Source organism: Bombina bombina, chromosome 5 (genome assembly GCF_027579735.1).
Source record: "Bombina bombina isolate aBomBom1 chromosome 5, aBomBom1.pri, whole genome shotgun sequence".
Taxonomy (NCBI): domain Eukaryota; kingdom Metazoa; phylum Chordata; class Amphibia; order Anura; family Bombinatoridae; genus Bombina; species Bombina bombina.
The window spans coordinates 434,710,364-434,737,094 of record NC_069503.1 but is presented as its reverse complement, the minus strand read 5'-3'; the positions used below and the strand labels follow the sequence as shown (position 1 = coordinate 434,737,094).

At 36.9% G+C, this 26,731-nt stretch overlaps 1 protein-coding gene across 1 annotated transcript in view; it reads right to left on the bottom strand.

Annotated features, from left to right (window-relative positions):
- BFSP2 (beaded filament structural protein 2) overlaps positions 1-26,731 on the bottom strand; it is a 127,062-nt gene that overhangs the window by 56,730 nt on the left and 43,601 nt on the right. The window contains exons 2-3 of the mRNA XM_053715749.1: positions 16,450-16,532; positions 4,255-4,411 (exon numbers count right to left, since the gene is read on the bottom strand). Coding sequence (XP_053571724.1) covers positions 4,255-4,411; positions 16,450-16,532 — 240 coding nt within the window. The remainder of the gene's footprint in view (positions 1-4,254; positions 4,412-16,449; positions 16,533-26,731) is intronic.

The window sequence follows — 26,731 nt, the reverse complement described above, 5'->3', positions numbered from 1 at the left end:
GCCCCCTTATTTCAGTTCTTTTGACAGACATGCAGTTTAGCCAATCAGTGCTCAGTCCTAGGTCACTTTACGTGCATGAGCTCAATGTTATCTATATGAAACATGTGAACTAATGCCCTCTAGTGGTCAAAATGCATTCAGATTAGAGGCAGTCTTCAAGGTCTAAGAAATTAGCATATGAACCTCCTAGTTTTAGCTTTCAACTAAGAATACCAAGAGAACAAAGCAAAATTGGTGATAAAAGTAAATTGGGAAGTTGTTTAAAATTGCATGCCCTATTTAAATCATGAAAGTTTTTTTTGGACTTGACTGTCCCTTTAAGTGAGAAGCATATCAATATGCTAGTTAGGATAAGACCTTAACAGATATGTTGAGCAGTTTGTCAGAGTTTATCATCCCTTTCAGAACTCTGGTTAACTGATACACTCGACTAAAAGGTTGCACAAAACAAATTTAAAATACATTTAAAAGTACAATTACATTCATAATAACACTAATAAAAAATATTTTTAAAAAATTGCAATAAAAAGTTATAGGGGCTCAAAGATATGAGGTCTCAGGTGTTAGAAAAAAGAAAAAAAAGCAGGCAAAGGACTTTAACATAGAGACGTGTACATACATGTCTAAATACACATAAATACACATAAATTAGAAAGTTGCTTAAAATTGCATCCTCTATCTGAATCATGAAAGTTTTATTGATATTTATTTATATGACTAGACTATTCCTTCATTAACCCTGTATGACGCTGCTGTCCTGGGCCTCTTTCTGCCACAATGTCGCAAAAAGTAGCGAGATTGTGCTATTTCTGCATGCCCCACGAGTAGGGCAGTGCAGAAATAGACGGACAAAGGTACTGGCACTCTCTGCATCGGGCAGCGGTAGTGTCGATCGTTGCTGGTGTGGGAGGGTAAGGTGGGCGGGACCGCTATGCTACAGAAAAAGTACCCTCAGAGCGGCAGGAGGGGGAAGGAGGGAGGGGGGAGAAGGGAGAGGGGGATCATACTGTGGAGGTGGGATTAGAGAGTGAGAAATCGATTTGGGAGGGGAAGGGGGTAAATGAGGTGGGGGGAAGCTACACTACAGAAAAAATGTGTGTGTTTTTTTAATTTTATTAAATAAAGTTGGGAAATTTTGGAAAACTGGGTACTGGCAGACAGCTGCCAGTACCTAAGATGGTGGTAATTCATTCGAGGGTTAAAGAGCTTTTCTGGGAGGGATCAGGGAGGTGGGAAGGTAAGGGGGTAATCCTACTGTAAGAACAATACAGTATTAATAATAAAAAAATAAATAAATAAAATAAAAAGGTTTAAAACTGCATACTGGCAGACTGTCTGCCAGTACTTAAAATGGGGGTGACCATTGTGGGGTGGGGGAGGTAAGAGAGCTGTTTGAGAGGAATCAGGGGTGAAAAGTGTCAGGTAGGAGGCTAATCTCTACACTAAAGCTACAATTAACCTTACAAGATACCTAATTAACCCCTTCACTGCTGGGTATAATAAAAGTGTGGTACGCAGCGGCAAATAGAGGCCTTCTAATTACCAAAAAGCAATGGGAAAGCCATATATGTCTGCTATTTCTGAACAAAGGGGATCCCAGAGAAGCATTTACAACCATTTGTGCCATGCTTGCACAAGCTGTTTGTAAATAATTTTAGTGAGAAACATAAAGTTTGTGAAAAAGTTAACAATTTTTTTTATTTGATCGCATTTGATGGTGAAATGGTGGCATGAAATACCGTATATCAAAATGGGCCTAGATCAATACTTTGGGTTGTCTACTAAAAAAATATATAGTTTTGATAAATAAAAAAACAAAACAAGGCTCTATTTCTGTTTAAATGGAGCAAAAATGCTAAAAATGCTCTGGTCTTTTGGGGAAGTTTTAGTCTGAAAGGCCCGGTGTTGTGTCGAATCTGGGGATCATCAAACTAGGGAATCAGCAATTCCCGGAACCCCGCCCACACATCTCTAACCCGCCCTCACATCTCCAGTAAGATAAAACATACTATGCATAACGTCCACCCAGGATACCTCCCATGTCTACTAAACTCCACCCAGGATAGCCTCACCACTCCTCCAAAATGCCACCCAGCTACGTTGGGACAGATGAGCTGTCACATTTACTATGTTCACAACATAGTATTTGTGACAGCTTGTCACATACGAGGCAGCGTTTTTATTAGCCCTGTATTTCGTACTTACTATATAAGCCCTGTATTTCGTACTTACTATATAAAGTGGCATCACATCATAAGCATAGCACACATACTATACTGCCTTCTCAACCAACTTGACTTGGGGACAGATTTTCCAATAAAAACAGATGTATTTATTTTTTTATAACAACAAGCATTGGTTAAAGGAGCTGAGAACGGGGATTAAGGATGTTAAAGGCAAAATCAAGAGAAGGGACCGAGAATAAGTAAGAGAGGGGACCGAGAATAAGTATTCTGAGACCTGTAATGGACCGATAGTGCTGCTGCAATTATACTCCTATACTTTTTCGATTTTTATCATAATTAATAAATTGTTAAAATTAATATGCAATTATTAGTCCTAGGTGGAGTTTAGTAGAAGTGGCAGATAGCCTGGGCGGACGTTAGGATAGTGTTTATTAGCTTAGTAGATGTGTGGGCGGGTTTGAGATGTGTGGGCGGGGTTCCGGGAATTGCTAATTCCCGATTTTGATGATCACTACATTTGACACAACACCGGTCCTTAAAGGGTCAGTCTAGTATAAATTAAACTTTCATTATTCAGACAGAACTTTTAATTTTAATCAACTTTCCAATTTACTTTTATCATCAAATTTGCTTTTTTCTCTTGGTATTCTTAGTTTAAACTAAACATAGGTAGGCTCATATGCTAATTTCTAAGCCTTTGAGGGCTACCTCTTATCACATGCTTTTTAAATCTCTTTTCAACACAAAGAGACAGAAAGTACACGTGGGCCATATAGATAACACTGTGTTCAGGCACAGGGGGTTATTTAAGATTTAGCACAAAACTATGCTAAATTTAAGACAATAGATAATAAACAGTCACAGTCATGTGATCAGGGGGCTGGAAGAAGGTTCCTAGATACAAGGTAACCACAGAGGTAAAAGGTATATTTAAGGACCAGTAAACACAGTAGATTTGCATAATCAACAAATGCAAGATAACAAGACAATACAAAAGCACTTACTCTGAATTTCAAATGAGTAGTAGATTTTTTTCTAACAAATTTCAAAGTTATGTATATTTCCACTCCCCCTGTACCATGTGATAGCAATCAGCCAATCACAAATGCATATACGTATAGTCTGTGAGTTCTTGCACATGCTCAGTAGGAGCTGGTGACTCAAAAAGTGTAAATATAAAAGACTGTGCACATTTTTTTTAATGGAAGTAAATTGCAAAGTTGTGTAAAATTACATGCTGTATCTGAATCATGAAAATTTAATTTGACCTGAGTGTCCCTTTAATATAACTGTGTTGGTTGTGCAAAACTGGGGAATGGGTAAAAAAGGGATTATCTATATTTTAAAACAATAGCAATTCTATGGTAGACTGTCCCTTTAAGGGGTTAAATACATTTTTTACCATTTAAATTAAAAAGCCATAATAGTTGAAAAATTACATACACTAATTCACAATTTATAAAATGTAGTTTTAAGACTATTGACCCTACACTACTCACAAAAGAAAAAAATTGGTTTCAGTGTCCCTTTAAGCAATGCTAATTTTCAAATGCATAGTGCATATGTATGTTTACATATATTACAAATGTTGCTAAAATGATTAGAAATGCACTGCTGGACACTTTAGGACGTGAAACTCCAAAAATTACTTGCATGATTCAGATAGAGCATGCAATTTTAAACAATTTTCCAATGTATGTCTATGATCAATGTTGCTTCATTCTCTTGGTATCCTTTGTTAAGGAGCTGCAATGCATTACTGGGAGCTAGCTGAACATGTTGGGTGAACCAATGACAAGAAGCAAATATGTGCAACCACCAATCAGCAGCTAGCTCCCGTAGTGCATTACTGCTCCTGAGTCAACCTAGATATGCTTTTCAAAATGGATACCAAGAGAACAAAGCAAATTCGATAATAAAATTATTTTAGAAAATTGTTTAAAATTGTATGTTCTATCTCAATCATAAAAGAAAATGTTTGCATTTCAAGTCCCTTTAACTTGCATGTCTCTTTAAAAAATATGGCTCAGTATTATTTAATAGCCTCCTCTAGAGACCTATTTCTTACCTCTTCGTGATTCTTTGACAGCAGCCCAAGTTCTTCCTTCATGCTTTCTATCTGACTTTCTAGATCCATTTTTGTCAAATTTGCATCATCAATGACTTTGTACAAGGAGTCTATCTCTTCTTCCACTGCTTTCCGGAAAGGCTGCTCATTCTCATATCTAGAGCGTATACAACATTGTCAGTTTCTATTAAAACTGAATAGTATTTTTATTTTTTTCAAGAATGTTCTGTTCATGTTTAAACTGTGTTAGAAATGAACCCTGATCAAAATAATGCAGACTAAAAAAAAAAAACTACAGATATTTGTTAACAAAATAGTCTAGTCAAAATTAAACTTTCATGATTTAGATTTTTTTAAGAATTTTAAGCAACTTTCTAATTTACACCTATTATAATTTTTTCTTCGTTCTCTTGGTATCTTTTTTGAAAAAGCAAGAATGTAAGCATAGAAGCCAGCCCATTTTTAATTCAGCACCTGGGTAGCACTTTCTGATCGGTGTCTAAATGTAGGCACCAATCAGCAAGCGCTACCCAGGAGCTGAACCAAAAATGGTCCGGTTCCTAAGCTTTCATTCAAATAAAAATATCAAGTGAACGAAGAAAAATTGATAAAAGGAGTAAATTAGAAAGTTGCTGAAAATTGCACGCTCTATCTGAATCATGAAAAATCATGAAAGTTTAACTTTGACTAGACTATTTCTTTAAACTTTGTGGGAATCAAGCCATGACATTAACAATTATTAATAACAAATATTAACAAATAAATATGATTGCCAAGCTTTTACATTTTATAAATGTGTATTGTTAGATGCAAGCTTTCTGGACCAAATATTGCGGAATAAAAGCCAAATAACTCCATTAAACATACACGCTTGAAATCAAACCCTACTCTGTGCAAAAAAATAATATTAAACCTTTCCCATGATGTAGAATACAGTCCTCCCTTATATTTATACTGAAGCATTTTGACAAATGTCATTATCTTCATAAAGCATGAATGAATGAATGAATTAATTCATTCTTTCATTCATCATAAAAATATGAATTCCATGTCTCTGAATCGTTTTCAATTTCTAAAATTTTCAGCTATCCCAGAGGACAAAACTGATCTGGATTAGTGGTTTCTGACCTTTTCACAATTATCTCATACTTCATGGGAAAAAAAAAATCAAGGATATACACTTTTTTTCTGATTAATCTACAAATGTCACATTTGCATTCTTGAAATACATGAAATCTCATACCAACCAAGTGTTGTTCCTTATAAACATGCATGAGCTATACATTTGTGGTTTCTATTACTCTCCTGGCTGAATTGATTAGATGCCACTTTTAACAATGATTAAATAAAACTGGTTTAGATTTACAAAGAATAGAGCTTTGTTTTTAGTAGGTTGGAGCTCATATTCCAGTGTTATTCCATGGAGCCTAAGAGATGTAAGATTTATAGACATTACTCATGTGTAAGTACATTTACTATATAGAATACCAGTGAAGAGACTTGACTAGGAAGGCTTCTGTTAGTGACTGTGCACCAGTGGAAAGTCTCTGAAAGCTAGCTTCAGAAGCAGTCTTAATTATTTTCCTCTTTTAGGGACCTACACCAAGAAGTGCTAGAAAATGATTGTCATGTCTGTGGCATATGTCAGAAAAACATGTGAAAGCAACATCATGATGCCTGACCTTGTGATGACTGAAAACTGCTGTACATTCCCCACACTCTGTTTAATCCTATTATGTTCAATTTCATCAGCAAAGCAACTTGTTGCCAATATGCCGCTTGATTACAGGGATTTGTATGAGATGAATTACCTAACATTAGTAGTATTATTTCCCCTGAGATACATATAACATGGCACAGTGATTAGAATGTATTGATTTATGCAGTAAAATATACAAGCAACGATTAAGAGCTAGATTACGAGTGGAGCGGTATTTTGCGCTCCTGCTTGCGCGTTAACTTTGTTAACTCGTATTACGAGTTGAAAGTAAAAAGTATAAGCACAATCAAAACTCAACACGCGCAAATAGATAGATTTCACGAAGTCGCAATCGGGTTAACGTATTCCCCTATAGACTTCAATGGTGTGCGCAAACCTAACACCTATACTTGCGCGCTAACCTGATTGCGTTTATTCAAGTGTGCTAAACCCGACGTGAATTATGAATATTTCACATTCTAATGTTCTTCACATATAGAACAATGTGCTTTTTATTGTAAATACATATTTCTATATATATCTGTATATACCAATTTCTATATATCTATTTCTATAGATATATAGGTATAGATATGTACTTTACATTAACAGTGTCAGATATATATATATAAATATATATATATATGTATATGTATAAAAAAATCAAAAGTTCATTTTATTTTCTATGCGCATCAGGGTTCACAACTTAGGACTAATGCTATCTTCAATGCATGTTATTGAAATATTAAATTCTTCATGTGCACTAACCCAACTGCGTTAGTCCTAAATTGTGAACGCTGATAGATAAAATACATAGCTATAAGAATAGATATATATAGGTGTATATGTATGTGTATAAATATATATATATATATATATATATATATATATATATATATATATATATATATATTAAAACATGCATTATCCTATAAGTGAAGAACATTATTTATGTTGTGTTTCAACCTTTTTCTTCCCCTACACTTTAAGCGAGCTCTGAAGTTAAAGTTAGAGTTAAATTTAATTTCTCTTTACTTTCAACTTGTAATACATGCACTTTTTACGGCGCATGCAAAAAAAGCAGAGAAAAACCCAATATTGCTTACGCGCAACAGTTATCGTGCCACTTGTACTCTAGCCCTAAGTTGTAAAGTGCTAAAGCATTTTATTTTTAGACAATTGCTTGTAGAAAAACATATATTTAACCCATGCAAAGTGGTTAAACATATAAATGAAGTCAGCTCTGTAACGGCAGAACACTTCTACTCCAGAGCTGAACACAGCCAATGGAAAACCAAAAAAAAAATACTATTTCTATATAGGGCAGTTTATTTCTTTTGGCTGCAATGGTTGCTAAAATAAATAAAGAATGCTATATTGGCTATATCAGATGCACTACATCAGTAAATAAATATTGTATCCATTATAGTAGAAGAATTACGTGCAGTGCTCTGTGGGTCCTGTGCGGTACTTCTACTATGGGGCCTATTTAACAAGGTGCGGATGGACATGATCCAATATTGCGGATCATGTCCGCCGCAGATCAATAAATGCCGACAGCGTACGCTATCGGCATTTATCATTGCACCAGCAGTTCTTGTGAACTGCTGGTGCAATCCCACCCCCTGCAGATTCACAGCCAATCGGCCGCTAGCAGGGGATGTCAATCAACCCGATCGTATTGGATTGGGTTGATTTCTTGCGAGTTCTGTCCGCCTCCTCAGAGCAGGCAGACAGGTTATGGAGAAGTGGTCTTTAGACCACTGCTTCATAACTTGTGTTTCTGGCAAGCCTTCCACGGGGCTTCAAGCTCCATACGGAGCTTGATAAATATGCCCCTATGTGTTTAACCACTTTGCAGGGTTAAACACATAGAGGTGCAAGGTCGATAGTTGTAAAATTACATTCTCTAATGTATTAGAGCATATAACATTTTGACTTTAAAGGACCAGTCAACACATTAGATTAGCATAATCAACAAATGCAAGATAACAAGACAATGCAATAGCACTTAGTCTGAACTTCAAATGAGCAGTAGATTTTTTTATAACAAATTTCAAAGTTATGTGTATTTCCACTCCCCTTGTACCATGTGATAGCAATCAGCCAATCACAAATGCATATACGTATAGTCTGTGAATTCTTGCACATGCTCAGTAGGAGCTGGTGACTCAAAAATTGTAAATATAAAAGACTGTGCACATTTTTTTTAATGGAAGTAAATTGGAAAGCTGTTTCAAATGACATGCTGTATCTGAATCATGAAAATTTAATTTAACCTGAGTGTCCCTTTAAGTGTTTATAGACAGCTGTTTTGGTTTTATAAAGCTATAGAGCAATGACGTTGCTGAAGGAGAAAACTCACTTTCAACAAATCTATTCAATGGTTACATTCATTCAAGTGATGATAGAATGCAGCCCTTTTATAGCTATGTTAAATGATTATGTTTTCCTACACACAACTGATTCATAATGGCAATAATGATCCTAGTGTTGCTTTCCTATGTGAATGAAGTGTATTGACACATGCTGCAGCTATTCATGTCAACAGGGCTGTACGTAGCATATTCATATGTGAGTGCACACAGGAGAAATAGAAGAGTATTATTACTTGTCTGGTGCCATATTTATTCAACTGTGAAGTTAGTAACTTGGTATACAATTACTACTTTCTCTTGGTCATCTAATGAATTCCTTTGTTTAATGTTATGTCAATATACCTTTCATAAACATGCATAATTAATCTAAGATATTTTTAACATTAGTTTTACTGTTAGTACATTTGTCATACAAAAAATATTAGTTTGAGTTGATATTGTAACTTTGAATTTAATTGGAGCAGCTTTACATATATGAATATAAGTCTAATATCAAATTCTACGGGTTTAGTTGTTTAATTAAAGAAACATAAAAAGTAAAAAAGAAAATGCTCTAATATATTTCTTAAAACATATAGGGCCAGATTACAAGTGGAGCAGTATTTTGCGTTTTCGATATACACTGTCAGAAAAAAGGGTACGGTTGGGGTGCGTTTGTGAACACTTAGGGTACAACTGCTGTGGTTGTACCCTCAATGGATCATAATTACACCTTAGGGAACTAATATGTACCATTTAGCGGTAAATAAGGTACAAATATGTTTCCAACTGTCAAAGGGTCCATGTCTGTACCATTTAATCCCCCCAAAAAGGTACAATCACTTGTGTGACTAAAAGGTTGAGGGGGATGGGTGGTTCAAGGCTGCCAAACCCTGCAAGTCCATATCATTTGTATACCTCAATTATTCATATTCACATAACTGGCAGTCGCCCAAAATGAATGCAGTTGGTAATATGCAAGAAGCGGGCAAAGCAAAAAAAACGTAATAACCCATATATTCAATGATACTTTGTTGCTGGTTCTAAATAGCAAACAAGCACTTACCATTTTAATGTTTATATTTAGAGCATCAAGATGTTAACTCTTAAACATAAAGAAAATGTATTAACTTCAATTACAAAGAATTTTTTTTTTTTACATTCTATAAAATAAACAAGAGCTATTTAAATAATAAATAAAATAAAATTGTAACTGTTCCCCAGTCACATACATGGACATTGTGTAACACGCCATAGCGCCATCTGTTGGTTGAAAGTTGCTTGACATGTGTAACACAGCACCATCAATTGGTAGAAGGTTCATCACCAAATTGTGTACTGGGGAAATAGAGTCTCATTTGCATATAGTTTGCATAAAGTGACAATTCAATGTATGGTTGTGAGTTTTATTGTTTATCGCTCCCCTGAATCCCCCTTCCTTTCATTAGAGTTATATTTTATTATGTTGTTTTTTATATGTTTTCTATATATTTATGTTTTATGTGGCATGTTACCCTAAGTTAAATGGGGTGTTATTAGAGTCTAGTACAGAGTGGAATAAAACATATTTTCAGTTGCTTCTATTGGAACTGGTTGTTGTTTTTTTTTCTGGTTCTTCTTTCAGGAATTCCTGCAACAGTTTTATGACCTGATAGATGGCTACACTATCCTAGCTTATCAATCTGCAGTGTGGCTATTGTAGTACACAGAAGGTGAATGTATAGTTGAATCTAAATGTTTTATAATAATTTTGATGGAGCAGCATTTTAATATGCTGTGTTAAGTACAAATTTGCCATCATGAGGTACCGAGGGCTTGTCACTGGGGCAGTACCCTTAAAGGGACACTGAACCCAAATTTTTTCTTTCTTGATTCAGATAGAGCATGCACATTTAAGTAACTTTCTAATTTACTCCTATTATCAATTTTTCTTCGTTCTCTTTCTTTCTTTATTTGAAAAAGAAGGCATCTAAGCTATTTTTTTGGTTCAGGACCATGGAAAGCACTTGTTTATTTGTGGGTGAATTTATCCACCAATCAGCAAGAACAACACAGTGTGTTCATCAAAAATGGGCCGGCATCTAAACTTACATTCTTGCATTTCAAACAAAAATACCAAGAGAATGAAGAAAATTTGATAATAGGAGTAAATTAGAAAGTTGCTTAAAATGTCATGCTCTATCTGAATAACAAAAGAAAAAATTTGGGTTCAGTGTCCCTTTAAAAGGCCAGATTTGCACAAATTTTAAGGGTACATTATGATACCATAGCATTGAGGTTCGATCTAGTCACCAAAGGTACATATTAGCCTTTGAAAGGTACAATCTACAAGGGTACCACTATGTACCCATGTTAAAGGGTACAGCGGGTGTACCTTTGAGGGTACTGCCCCAGTGACAAGCTGTTGTACCCCTAAAGGTACAATTCTTGCACATTTTTTTCTGACAGTGTAGCGGAAACTCTGCTAGGATTTTCATTTTTGCACTACTCAGCTTGAGCTGGTATTACAAGGTGAAAGTAAACTGTTTTTCTCTAGCGGTAACTAAAATCGCGAATAAAGTCGAAATCTGAAAATCCTGATCACTTTTACCCATTCGCCCATAACTTAACACCTCAATATTGCGCAAAAACACTATCGCATATTCACGTTCCCCATAGAAGTCAATGGAGAGAAGTTTTAAAAAAAACAAAACCTAACACCTCAATATCACGAAACAACATTGCATATTCTCATTAGCGCTAACCTGACATGAATATAGGAATATAATTTTCCAGTGTTCTTTACATAATGGAATATATATTTTTACATATATCTGATGGTTTATAAAACAAATATACATTTATACCTATACATATATATATATATATATATATATATATATAGATAATAATATATAGGTATAGATATATACAGATATATTTAGGAATATCTATTTATAAATACTTAGAACATATTTACCTATGTACAGAACATTTGAATGTGAAATATTTACAGTAAATACATAGTTAAAACCTTTATTGAATTTGAATACTGCATAACTGTAAATGGCTCCAATGCACTTCTATATTTATGTGTCTATATGTGTATATACAGTATGTCTGTACATATATACACACATAAATACATATGTACACATACATAAACACATATATATATATGTACTCACACATGCACACACATCTTTAGCAATGTATCTGTATGTATCTCAATGTTAAAGCTCTTTTGAGGCTTCTCTTTCTAGCACCCGAGATCTCATTTGTTTGAGCCCTTATAACTTTTATGTACAATATTTTTTGGAAATAATTTTTATTGGACAGCGTTATTATGAGTGTAACTGTACTGTAATGTATTTTGTGACACTTTTTTTGTTTCGGAAAACAGTTAACCATCCAAAGCTCTGAGATTGTGGTAAGAATTGAAGCGTCTTCATCTTCACACTGGGCGGCGCCACCTTGGAGCTTATATTTGTTATGTGACTTGCAAAAAATACTGCAAAAATGTAACACTTCTGCTCTCTATCACCAAGATTACAAGTTGTGCGCAAAACCCAGAGTGTACATAATGCAAAAAAATGAGTGGTATCACACTCTCCATAGCGCTGCCATTACAGGTTTTTAAAAAAACTTCTTTTCTTGTGCGTTAAGCTCCATACCGCACAAAAGCCAAGGTCTGACTTGACGTGCTTGTGCACATTTTCCCCCATAGACATCAATGGAGAGAAAGTGTTAGAAAAAAACTAATACCTGTGATTGTGGAATGGCTATTGCTATATAAGGCATTCCCCATTGATGTCTATGGGGATAAGAAGATTATGTAAAAACATAACACCCTAACATAAACCCCTAGTCTAAATACCCCTAATCCGCCACCCCGACATCGCCGACACGTTAGGGGTTAATCAAAGTGATTAACCCCTAAACCACCGCCCGCATCACTAACACCTAAATAAACCTATTAACCCCTAAACTGCCATCCCCCCATCACAACTACTATAATAAACTGATTAACCCCTAAACCGCCGGCCCCCCACATCGCTACTACTATAATAAACCTATTAACACCTAAACCGTGGGCCGCCACATCACTAATACTAAACGAAAACTATTAATCCCTAAATTGCTAAACACTCACATTGCAACACACTTAATTAAACTATTAACCCCTAAACCTAAAACCCCCTAACTTTAAATTAAAGTTAAAATATAATTAAATTGAAATAATGAAAAACTTACCTGTGAAAAAAAACCCCTAAGCTTAAACTATAAATTAACCTAACATTACTATAATAAAAAAATAAAATAAACAAAAAATAAAAAACCTAAGTTACAAAATTTAAAAATCCTAACACTACAATTTTTTTTTTTTAAAACTAACATTACAAAAAACCCCCACTAAAATTACACAAATTAAAAATAATCTAATATTACAAAAAAAAAACAAACACTAACATTACGAAAAATAAAAAAACCCCACTAAGGGGTCCATTTATCATTGAGCGGATGGACATGATCCGCTATAGCGAACCATGTCTGCCGCACATCGATAAATGCCGACAGCATACGTTGTCGGCATTTATTATTGCACCAGCAGTTCTTGTGAACTGCTGGTGCAATATCGCCCTCTGCAGATTCGCAGCCAATCGGCCGCTAGCAGGGCCGCCTCAGAGCAGGCGGACAGGTTATGGAGCAGTGGTCTTTAGACCGCTGCTTCATTACTGTTTCTGGTGCTTGATAAATACGGAGCTTGATAAATAGACTCCTAAGATTACAAAATCAAATAAATGGCGGTATAAGCTGTAACGCTAGCGTTATAGCGAGACCGCACAACCTGTAATACGGGAGACCTCAAAATTCCACACTCAAAAGTAATTTTTTGAATGCGGAATCGAGAGTTGCGTAAAGGCCAAAATGCTAGAGGTATAGCTGTATCGCCGCAACTTTTAATACGGGAGACCTACATATTCCGCACGCAATGGCCAATTTTTCAGTGGTATAGCCGTACCGCACAACTTGTAATCTTGGTGTATGTTAGTTAAACTGAAGTGAAAGGTACAGCTGTCAAAAAGCAGATCTGTGAAAGTGCACTGCTCCTATCACAGGATGTAACAATACGCAAGCTACAAGATGGCGGCAACCAGTATAAAATGCAAAACTTTACTAGCTGGATTCTGTAATGAGTTCAATAAGAGAACGGCTTTAATATCGAAATTAAAATACCTGCCCCATATCTACAACTAGAAATGAATCCATCCATTGCTTTAGGCATGTTGTCACTATCCAATTTTTATTGCAACTTTTAACTTGGCTATGTAATGGTGGCCAGATGTACAATTTTTAAGAGTTTGTCCCTTTTTTTAGGGACTGGTGTCCTGGTCCCCAGAAAATCTAAAAGGGACACAAAAGCTAATGGTTTAAATCTAATCATACTTTGATTTTCAAATGAAGTAAATGAGTTTCAATGCTTCCGCATCTTAAATAGTTTTAAAGGGACAGTCTAGGCCAAAATAAACTTTCATGATTCAGATAGAGCATGTAATTTTAAACAATTTTCCAATTTACTTTTATCACCAATTTTGCTTTGTTCTCTTGGTATTCTTAGTTGAAAGCTTAACCTAGGAGGTTCATATGCTAATTTCTTAGACCTTGAAGCCCACCTCTTTCAGATTGCATTTTAACAGTTTTTCACCACTAGAGGGTGTTAGTTCACATATTTCATATAGATAACACTGTGCTCATGCACGAGAAGTTATCTGGAAGCAGGCACTGATTGGCTAGACTGCAAGTCTGTCAAAAGAACTGAAAAAAGGGGCAGATACAAGATAATCACAGAGGTTAAAAGTATATTATTATAACTGTGTTGGTTATGCAAAACTGGGAAATGGGTAATAAAAGGATTATCTATCTTTTAAAACAATAAAAATTCTGGTGTAGACTGTCCCTTTAAGAGTGAGTTTCAGCCCCACAATAGAGCATGAGATTAAACTCAATTTAGTGCTGCCAGCTTACATTTTGCATGCTGTTCAAATGTTCCTTTGTTCATTTTCAAAATCTGGTTGCACTACATTGACTGTTATGTCACTGCAATAGAAAACACAGTTGTAAGCCGTTCAGAACTGAATTGGTTAGTAAGGCATTTCAACATGGATACATAAATATTTAGCTTATAAAGTCCTCTAACTGCCTGGCAACGCCATTTTAAAGGCCATTTATCAGTTAATACTTCACAAATATCGGTTCAGAAAGAAGTGATACTGTGTTTTAAACTACAGATTATATATATATATATATATATATATATATATATATATATATATATATATATATACTGTGTACATATATATATATCCTATATTATAAAAGGCCAAGTATGTATGTCCGATGCAGTCATGTGCAGTAGAGACTGCAGCATGAGACAAACATACTTGGCCTTAATCCCTTTAACAACAGTGCAGTCCGGAGGGCGACACTGTTTGTTAAGCACTGGGCCTCTCTCTGCCGCAATCTCGCCCCACAAGTGCAGAAATATTCTTGCAGAGATACCGAAGCAGAGAGGGACACTTTGTGTCTCTCTCTGCATCAGCAGCAGTGGTGCCGATGGAGGATTAGGAGGGAGGTGGGTGGGCGGCCCATCACTGGAGGGGGGCAGGAGAGGGTGGGACCGCTGCACTACAGAAATTTTTTGAGAGCGGCAGGGAAGGGGAAGAATGGAGAAAGAGAGAGGGGATTCAAATGGATGTGGATTTTGGTCCATGTACACGGGCTTTAGGACTAGTATATATATAAAAGGAACCAATGAAATATGCACTGTCTGGATTCAAATCACAGCAAACGTCTGAGGAAGGGGTGAAGGCCCCGAAATGTCACATATTAAAGGAACATGAAAGCCAAACTTTTTTTTTGACGATTCAGATAGAGAATACCATTTTAAATATCATTCCAATTTACTTTTATCTAATTTGCTTCATTCTTTAGGCATCCTTTGTTCAAGAAATAACAATGCACATGGGTGAGCCAATAACACCAGGCATGTGCAGCCACCAATCAGCAGCTACTGAGCTTATTTAAATATGCCTTTCAACAAAGGATATCAAAATAATAAAGTTAATTAGATGATAGAAGTAAATTGGAAAGTTGTTTAAAATTGCATACTCTTTCTAAATCATGAAAGAAAAAATATATGGGTTTCACGTCCCTTTAAAGCGATATTTGAGCTCCACTGTGTAATACCAGCACAAGCTAATAAACATTGGTATTGCAAGTTGTCAGCAATGCAAACGTGAGCTCACTTTCGAATTGCTGGGAAGCATTGCGCTCATGAGAGAGCACTTCCATAGGCTCCAATGGGAGCCTCAGTGTGATGAGGTCACAGACGGCATCAGAACCTAAGCGCAGTGAATGGGGTAAGTAGGATAGCGATGTCAGAAAATTTAAATATATATTTATATGCTTATCTACATATATATTTATGTGTTAATATGTGTATATACACATATGAACACATAAATATAAATGTAAAGTATATAAGCATGTAAGCATGTGTGCGTGTATATATATATATATATATATATATATATATTTACTGGGTAAAGGTACTTTTTAGTGCCATTTTTTTCTAACATCCCACTCTCGCAAACTTTATCTCCAAAATACTGCCTAGTGCAGTTATTTTATTTAAAAATAAAGATGCTGCTATCTTTATTTTTTTTAATTAAATACACTGTACTGCATTTTGGGGGCATTTAGGGCAAATTTATAAAATTAACCAGAGACTTTATAAGCGCTATTTGCTACAGAGAGCACAGGGTAGCTATAAACAGCCACTTGTGATGGCTGCTTATCACGTGCCCGCAAACGGGTAAATTACATTTTTATGTGTGGTTACTGGACCGGATTAAGATCTAAATTGGGAAACACAATGTGCAAAACGCATATTTTACATTCCTATAGAATAGACATGTAGATATGTAGGTATAGGTATTCACACACACACACATATAAATATGTATTTAAGAATAAAAAGTACATTATCCTGTAAGTGAAGAACATTGGAATGTGAAATATAATATACAGTAAATATACAGTTAAATCTAGCTCTGGATTTGTATGCATATCTCTATCTTTAGCTATTTATACCATTACCTTTCTTTGAAGTCTTCTGCACATGCTTGGATGTTTTCTGTCTGCAACATAAGACGAGCATTCTCCAAAACAGCGTCTCCCACCTGCACGGGAATACAAACAGTTACAGTGGTTGGGTAACTGACTTAGATTCTCAATTTACATGAAATACTAGTCAATGGCAGATCGTAATAAGGGATTACTTATGATACCTAAAAGCAACAGTGGTTGTGGATGTTAAAGAGAGACAAACATTTTATAATATAATACTTAAATAAGTTTTTTTCTCTCCACTACTGTATTTTTTAGAATTGGTCCCTTTATGTGAGAATATGAGTAGTTATATGTATTACATAGTTGATTTTAGCTTTATATGTTCGTTTTTATATTAATATAACATCATTGTAGTCAACATGTGATGCACATTGTATCCAGTTTGGCAAACAGAATTGGCTACATACAATAGTATCTAATATTCTCTTACCACACATACTGGATAATATATATAAGGTAAAGTGGATGTTATGATTAATAAGTACAGGGGCTGGTAGAAAAACTCTCAAAAAGATAATTGGGCTTTCATTGGATAAGCTTTAGAGGTTCAATTTTCTGTTGTACAACATTTTCTTTAATATTTTGCTCTCATGTTCTTAGTGTAAACTATTCTTGATATGCATGGATGATAGGGCAGTAAAGTTGACCAATAAGATATTGGATAAAGTATAAGGGGAGGTTCATCTCTGTCTATAGCTTAGAGGAGGTGGTTGTAAATGTGAATAACCTAGTAGCAGAAAAAACTATTGCATCCAGCTCTTGGGTTATACACAATTCTTTTAAGTTTTAAAAGATGGTGCAATATATACATGTTTAGATATTGTATGTGATTGTGGAATTATTGGTACAGCAATTGTTGGAGATGTGTATAAAAATGATTTTATGTTTTGTGCATATTGTATTTTTCTGCATAACCCCAATAAATATAGATATAAGCAAAAAAAACTGTGATGCACATCACATAGAGATGAATTTATTGATTAATATGTACTCATATGGCATTCGCTTGAGACAGTTCATACAACTGCAGTTTGATGAGTATCCCCACTAAATACATTCCTCTCAGGTGTTATATATAGTCATGGATACTACACTATGATTAAAGCTTTATGTACAATGCTTTGCTTGTTAAACTACACCCCATTTTATAGGATTGTGCAATTACCTTTAGAACATCATCATACACACAGCACATCATTTTATTTCTTTATTACATTAGTATATATATATATATACTGTGTATGTATGTATGTATGTATATATATATATTGCCTAGAGCAGCGGTCGCCAACCAGTGGTCCATGGACCACTGGTGGTCCACGAGAAGATGTTAGTGGTCCTTGACACCATCAAGCAGGAATTAATCTCCTCTGATAGTGTCACCCCTGCGCAACTTGCGTAGCTAGATTGTATTTTTAACTCCTCCTGTCCGGCGTGCTGCTTAAAGGAGGATGATTCCATTCTAAAGCCAGCAGAGGTTGGTATAGTCATGGCTTGAAATAGTTAAATTAAAGTATATAAAAAAAGAAAATATTAAAAAAAATGTTCTCATCTTTTTTTATTTTATTTATTAAATATGAATTATTTTTCATTCTAATAATTTTCCCGCGCACAAAGCCATTCCACCTGAATTGCAGTAATTGCCATCCAGCAGATCAGCCATATCCCACCAGTATTATAGTAATTGCCAGTAACATCAGTCGGGGTTAGCTCACATCCATATTGAGAGCTTTCTGATATAAACTTAATTTATGACTCCAATGTCTGTCCATGATCATAAGTAGTTTTGAATAATTCCTAACTGGGGAGGTAACTTGGAAGTCTTGTGGTCCTTTTAAACATAATTCTTTTTTCCCCACTTTCTGCCTCTCTGTTTCCAGCTCAAAAGTTGGCACTCACCCTTCATCTGTCATTTGGAAGTATTCTCTCAGTTTTGTCATTCAGTTAGTTAATTCCAAAAACTAATTCTTAAAAATGAGTAAATATATACATAATGTAAACTTAACTATGGTTATACTAGTTATGTACAGCATGAGGCCCATTTATCAAGCTCCGTATGGAGCTTGTGGGCCCGTGTTTCTGGCGAGTCTTCAGACTCACCAGAAACAGCAGTTATGAAGCAGCGGTCTAAAGAGCGCTGCTCCATAACCCTGTCCTTCTGCTCTAAACAGGCAGACAGGAATCGCCACAATTCAACCTGATCGAGTACGATCGGTTTGATTGACACCTCCCTGCTGGTGGCCCATTGGCCGCGGGTCTGCAGGGGGCGGCGTTGCACCAGCAGCTCTTGAGAACTGCTGGTGCAATGCTGAATACGGAGAGCGTATTGCTCTCCGCATTCAGCAAGGTCTTGCGGATCTGATCCGCACTGTCGGATCAGGTCGGCAAGACCTTTGATACATAGGCCCCTACATGTGTATATACATATATATAAATATATATACTGTATATATATATATATATATATATATATATATATACACATTATACAGGTTTGTACCTTTTTTTTAAAAAAAAAAAAATCATGTTAGTAGTCAACAGGATTCAAAATTGTGAGTTTAGTGGTCCCTGTGGTGCAAGTGGTCTATACAAATTTCTAAGGCCGGTCTTATTTCCAAGTCCGGCCCTGAAAGTATTTCTCTCATATTTATACATATGAAATGTAAATATATGTTTATTATTGAAATAAATGTATAAAAAAGGAAATGGTATATGACAATGTGTTTGACAGGAAAGGGCTCCAAGGTGTACTGTATATATATGTGTGTATATTTGTATGTATATATGTGTGTGTGTGTATGTATGTATGTGCACACATTCATACACATATATACATACACATATACCAGTTTTTTTAAAAGTGTGAGGCGGGCCTCCCCAGGGGGACATTAGAACATATAAGGGGAGGCACAGGGGACTTTCCAGTATTCCATAGAAATTCCATAGAAAACATAAAACTTTTTTAAGAGACAATGATAACACTTGCCATTTTGTGGTGAAATAAAGCAAAGGGTTTGATTGAGAAGAATCAGCTTGGGAACCCTGGGTATGATGTAATTTCCACAGGTTAAAACTAAAAATAAATATTAATATTTTCTTTAAAGAGAGGAGATAAAGTAACATCTTTTATGGGGGGGGGGGCTGTCTTGTAAATTTCACCAGGGGGGAGGCCCAACACCTAAGACTTTAAACACCCCTGACATAAACAAATCTACACACATGTATATACTCCATTAATCTCTTCCCTGGCAAAAACCTTGTCATATATCATATTCCCTTAAAGGGACACTCATCAGAATAAACTTTTATGATTCAGAAAGAGCGTGAAGTTTTAAGACACTTTCCAATTTACTTCCATTATCAAATTTTGCACAGACTTTATATATTCACGCTTTCAACTTGTAATATGAGCGCAAGAATAAGAGCACTACTGATTTTAGCTTGATCTGTGTTAGTGCTCAATAACGCTAATATTTTTGCGCTCCACTTGCAATCTATGCTTATACATATATATATATAGTTTGAAACAATGAAATCCGCACTTTACCACTGAGTGTATCTCAGTATTTCCAGTGTATATTCATAAACAGACCAGTGCAACACCTTAGGAGACCACCCTCTAGGCCTCAGGATACATAGAAGCACACGGTATAGAGGCTATACCTTTTATTAGAGCAATGTTTCGGGGGAACCTGCCCCTTTCTCAAGCTAATCACAAATACAAACTATACACCATTTATAGAGACAACAATAAAACAGGTGACCAATAAACATGCATGGGAGGGGCTAAGAAAAACTGACATCATTGCAGCTCATTTCATTAGACATTAAAAAAACTTTTTAACATTAACCCTTTATTCCTTATGAGCGAATTGGACTGCCTGATTAAAAACAAATGCAGCAAACTACCCACCATTATAAGTTTACTAATAAATTTAATAAAGTCAAAATATTAATTATTCTGTTTAAAAACTGTGTGTGAACATATAATTTTGCAAGTTTTAAATTAAGGGGAGGAGATCAAACTCCCTATTGAGTCCCTTGGGAGACATGGTATTGAGATGCCAAATCCACTTGGCTTCCCTGTTAAGTAAATCCCTATCTCTGCCCCCCCCTCTTGTTTTTTTAGGGGCACTATTAATAATCAAATATCTCAATTGGTTGGCCTGGTGTCCCATTTCTGCAAAATGTGCTGGTACTGGGAGGTGTAACAATTTCTCGACTTATGTTGACAAATGCGATCTTTTATTCTTTGAGTCGCTTTGCCTATGTACAAAAGCCCACATGGGAACTTTAGCGCATATACATATATATACAGTGGATATAGAAAGTCTACACACCCCTGTTAAAATGGCAGGTTTCTGTGATGTAAAAAAATGAGACAAAGATAAATCATTTCAGAACTTTTTCCACCTTTAATGTGACCTATAAACTATGCAACTCAATTGAAAAACAAACTGAAATCTTTTATGTGAAGGGAAGTAAAAATAAATAATATGGTTGCATAAGTGTGCACACCCTTAAACTAATACTTTATTGAAGCAACTTTTGATTTTATTACAGCACTCACACTCAGTCTTTTTGAGTATGAGTCTATCAGCATGGCACATCTTGACTTGGCAATATTTGCCCACTCCAAATCTGTCAGATTGCGAGGGCATCTCCTGTGCACAGCCCTCTTCAGATCACCCCACAGATTTTCAATCGGATTCAGGTCTGGGCTCTGGCTGGGCCATTCCAAAACTTTAATTTTCTTTTGGTGAAGCCATTCCTTTGTTGATTTGGATGTATGCTTTGGGTCGTTGTCATGCTGAAGGATGAAGTTTCTCTTCATATTCAGCTTTCTAGCAGAAGCCTGAAGGTTTTGGGCCAATATTGACTGGTATTTGGAACTGTTCATAATTCCCTCTACCTTGAATCTAGCTGAAGAAAAACATCCCCAAAGCATGATGCTGCCACCACCATGCTTCACTGTGGGTATGGTGTTCTTTTGGTGATGTGCAGTGCTGTTTTTGCACCAAACATATCTTTTGGCATTATTGCCAAAAAGTTCAACCTTGGTTTCATCAGACCATAACACCTTTTCTCACATGCTTTTGGGAGACTTCAGATGTGTTTTTGCTCAATTTAACTGGGCTTGGATGTTTTTCTTCGTAAGAAAAGGCTTCCGTCTTGCCGTCTACCCCAAAGCCCAAACATATAAAGAATACGGGAGATTGTTGTCACGTGTACTACACAGCCAGTACTTGCCAGATATTCCTGCAGCTCCTTTAATGTTGCTGTAGGCCTCTTGGTAGCCTCCCAGACCAGTTTTCTTCTCATCTTTTCATCAATTTTGGATGGACATCCAGTTCTTAGTAATGTCACTGTTTTGCCATATGTTCTCCACTTGACGATGACTGTCTTCACTGTGTTCCATGGCATATCTAATGCCTTGGAAATTCTTTTGTACCCTTCTCCTGACTGATACCTTTTAACAATGAGATCCCTCTGATGCTTTGGAAGCTCTCTGAGGACCTGGACTTTTGTGTAGGACGTTACTAAGAAAATGTCAGGAAAGACCTACTAGAACAGCTGAACTTTATTCAGGGTTAATCAGAGGCACTTTAAATTATTGCAGGTGTGTGATGACTCTTATTTAACATGGTTTTGAATGTGATTGCTTAATTCTGAAACACAGCTACATCCCCAGTTATAAGCACATTATTTTAGTTTTTTTGCTTACTTCCCTCCACCTTAAAGATTTCAGTTTGTTTTTCAATTGAGTTGTGTAGTTTATAGGTCACATTAAAGGTGGAAAAAGTTCTGAAATGATTTATCTTTGTCTAATCACAGAAACCTGACATTTTAACAGGGGTGTGTAGACTTTTTATATCCACTTTTGTGTGTGTGTGTATATATATATATATATATATATATATATATACACACACACACTTATGTGTACAGTATATATATATATATAGATACTGTACAACATAAGGCGACCTACAGGTGTAGTGACCCTTGATGTTATATTTTTTCCCAGTATATGGGTGGGAAATAACCCCTCCCTTAATGATGTTGTTACATTGGGCACAGCACAAGCACGGAAACGTACCATGCTTGGGGGTGCCAAAGAATTTCTTACTTTGAACACTGGCAGTGGGCATGGCATGAACCAAATTTTTACCTATAGTATTGCCTTTATGGTATGAGGCTCTAGGGTATTCCTGGAACTCCTTGATCTCTGGGCAGGCTTCTCTTAACAGAAACCAATTTCTTTTGATTATGTTAAACACTTTCTTGCTCATTGTGTTATATGAGCTCACAAAGTTTAGTCTGGTTGGGTTTATTATCTCACTTTTGACTGGGGGTTTTAACGAATCCTCAGCTTCCTCTAGCTCCTGTATGCTATAAACTCTGCTGACAAATTTCTCCTTCATGTCCCTGGATCTGACTTCTTTAGTAATTACTAGATGTCCTTAGTCTGCTTGTCTTCAGCAAACTGTTTGTGGGCTTTCTTGTGCATCATCTTTAAACGAGGCATGCTTCTGGGACGACAGCCATGCAGACCATTTTGATGCAGTATGCGGAGTATGGTTTGAGCACTGACAGGCTGACCCCCCACCCCTTCAATCTCTGCAGCAATGCTGGCAGCACTCATACGTCTATTTCCCAAAGACAACCTCTGAATATGACGCTGAGCACATGCACTCAACTTCTTTGGTCGACCATGGCGAGGCCTGTTCTGAGTGGAACCTGTCCTGTGAAACCGCTGTATGGTCTTGCCCACCGTGCTGCAGCTCAGTTTCAGGGTCTTGGCAATCTTCTTATAGCCTAGGCCATCTTTATGTAGAGCAACAATTCTTTTTTTTAGATCCTCTTCTTTGCCATGAGGTGCCATGTTGAACTTCCAGTGACCAGTATGAGAGTGTGTGAGAGCGATAACACCAAATTTAACACACTTGCTCCCCATTCACACCTGAGACCTTGTAACACTAACGAGTCACATGACACCGGGGAGGGAAAATGGCTAATTGGGCCCAATTTAGACATTTCCACTTAGGGGTGTACTCACTTTTGTTGCCAATGGTTTAGACATTAATGGCTGTGTGTTGAGTTATTTTGAGGGGGCAGCAAATTTACACTGTTATACAGGCTGTACACTCACTACTTTACATTATAGCAAAGTGTCATTTCTTCAGTGTTGTCACATGAAAAGATCTAATAAAATGTGAGGGGTGTACTCACTTTTGTGGGATACTGTGTGTGTATATATATATATATATATATATATATATATAGTAACATTTTTTTATGCAGATAAACTAACAAAACATGATCTTGTATTCAAAGATCAACACCAAACATAAGTTGTACCAGTTTCTATATTTATTTTAAAACCAAAATTAAAACATAAATAATAAATGGAAAACATTTTTAAATGGTAAACAAACTGAATAATAATAATAAAACAAAACAAAAGAACATTCAATAGAAAACAAATCTGAGAATCATTGAATAGAACTAGCGCCATGGAAGTCTGTTTAGAACTCTTTATCTGTTAGGAGCCATAGAAGTGAAAATATGAAGACAATGTGACACTGAATAATTATTAATTGATCAATAAAGAATAATAATGATAAAAAAGGAGTCTCAGAATAGAAAACGAGGAGGTGAGACCCTGACACAGCTGTATAGCAGATTTGTCAAGGTCAGGGAGCGTGCTAGAGCAGGTACCTCTCCTTCAGATATGAAGGAATGGCAGTCTCTGAAGGCCCAAATCCAAGACCTGGAACTGGAAAAAGTCCAGAGGAATCTTAAGTACCTGAAGATGAAGTTTTACCACAATGGCAATAAGTTAGATCGCCTGTTAGCAAATAGGCTACGCCACAAAACGCTAATGAGCAGAATAGCTTACATCCAAAAGAGGTAGGGGAGATGTTATTCCCCTAGGGATGTCGGAGAAGCTTTTGTGGACTATTATAGCAGACTTAATCAAATATAGTCCTCAGAGCAGAGACAGACTTTCCCTAGGGAGGAAATAACAAGGGCCTTACAGGACCTTAATTTACCTAAGATCTCCGCTGAAGCAGAGGAACTACTGTCTGCCCCAATAAATATTGAAGAGGTAACTCAGGCGATTAAAGAACTGAAACTACATAAGGCCCCAGGGCCTGATGGTTTCACCTCCATTTTCTTATAAGAAGCTTTTGGCAGAGATCAGCCCCACCTTGGTCTCCATTTTTAATTCAGCCTTTCAGACGGGGCACTTTCCCAAAGAATATCTGGAGGCAGAGATTGTGACTATTCCCAAACCGGGGAAGGATCCAAGTTGGTGCGAAAGCTATAGGCCTATATCCTTGATAAATGTGGATATTAAGATGTATTAAAAAATATTGGCCAACAGGATGAGTAGGGTTCTCCCCTCCTTGGTCCATTTGGACCAGGTGGGGTTTGCCCATGGCCGACAAGGCTCGGACAACACGTGCCGATTATTAGACATATTTACTGAATCTGATTCCTTGGGGCTCCTACTAGTCGCCCTGTCCCTAGATGGAGAAAAAAGCATTTGACAGGGTGCAGTGGGAGTATATGGAGGAGGTCCTAAGAGCCTTTGGGTTCCCAACTTATCTTATCACAGCCATTATGGCTCTATATAATAATCCCTTGGCCAGGGTTAGAGGGAAGGGATTCTGCTCAAAGCTCTTTGATATCATGAACGGGACCAGACAGGGGTGTCCATTGTCCCCCCTTCTCTTTGTACTCATCATTGAGCCTTTGGCAGCTATGATCAGACAGTCAAGCGAAGTACAAGGATTGCTGATACACGATACTCTGCAGAAGCTCGCATTATTTGCAGACGATCTTACCCTATTTGTTACAGAGCCTGATACTTCACTACCGGCAGTATTCGATATTTGATATTCTTGGAAGGTTTGGAAATCTGTCGTATTATAAACTTAATTATACAAAGACGGAGGCTTTGGCCCTGAATCTTTCTTTGGCTCAGCTATCTCACCTAAAAGAGACCTACCCATTCAATTGGTCTATCAGCCAGTTGAAACACCTGGGGGTCATTCTTTCATCTGACCCTAAAAAAGTGATTCAAGCCAATTACGACCCACTCCTAAAATAACTTGAGACTCTTACTGCTAAATGGTCCAGATTCGAGATTTCGTGGATAGGGAGAATTCAGTCGGTAAAAATGATGTTAATACCCAAGGCCACATATCTTTTTCGGTGCATCCCACTAATGATCCCAAACTATACCTTAAACCACTTCCAATCTGTGGTAAACAGGTTTATCTGGTAGGGCAAACCCCCACTATCCTAAGTGGGGGACTTGCAGCCCCTAATGTTCGTACTTACTATAAAGCTGCTATGCTCTCTTATATAGCGGCTTGGGGGACACCGACTGAGGACACTAGATGGAGGCAGCTTGAACAAGCTGTACTTCCAGCGGGCTTACTCCTTGAGGACCTCATTTGGGTCCCACAACACGCTGACACACTCATGGGTGTAGACAACCCCGTTATTAGGGCTTGCATTAAGACATGGAGCGAACTTCGGAACTTGGCACGGGTCGCACCACACCCATACCCTGCTCACTCTGTCAGGGCACTGTTGCTCTGCCTACCGGACTCCCATCCACAGGGGTGGTCTTCATGGGGCATAAAACATATTCAGGATCTATACACACCACGGGAGTTGGTGACCCAGGCTTCTAGACTATTAAATGTGGATATACCTAAGAAACACCACTTTGAATACTTTTGGTTAATCTCTATGATTTTGGCGTGGGGATTTCAGAAAGATAAACTTAGAGAAATGACTCATTGGGAAAAAAGGTGGCTTGCTGGCAAGCCACTTCTTAAGGCCCTGACAATCCACTATCAAGTGCTACTAGACTCAGAGGGGTTCGTGAAGGTGCTCCATGTCCTGGAGTGGGAAAGAGAAATGGGGCAAAAAGCCATACAATTTACTAGAACAGCGATACACTGTGCTACGTTATATGAACTATTTATTAAGCTAGTGCTGCGCTGGCATAGGGTCCCAGTCCAACTACATAAGATGTTCCCCTAAAAGTCGAACAAGTGCTGGAGGGGATGTGGCCAGAGGGGATCTCACTTCCATATTTAGTGAAGCTGAAGAAACTAAGGGAAGTGTGGTATCAGGTAGCGAAGGTACTAGTTCAATTGGGCTTAGTTCATAAACTGACACCAGACACCGCTCTCTTTCACCTAGGGCTAGGGAAACTGACCCA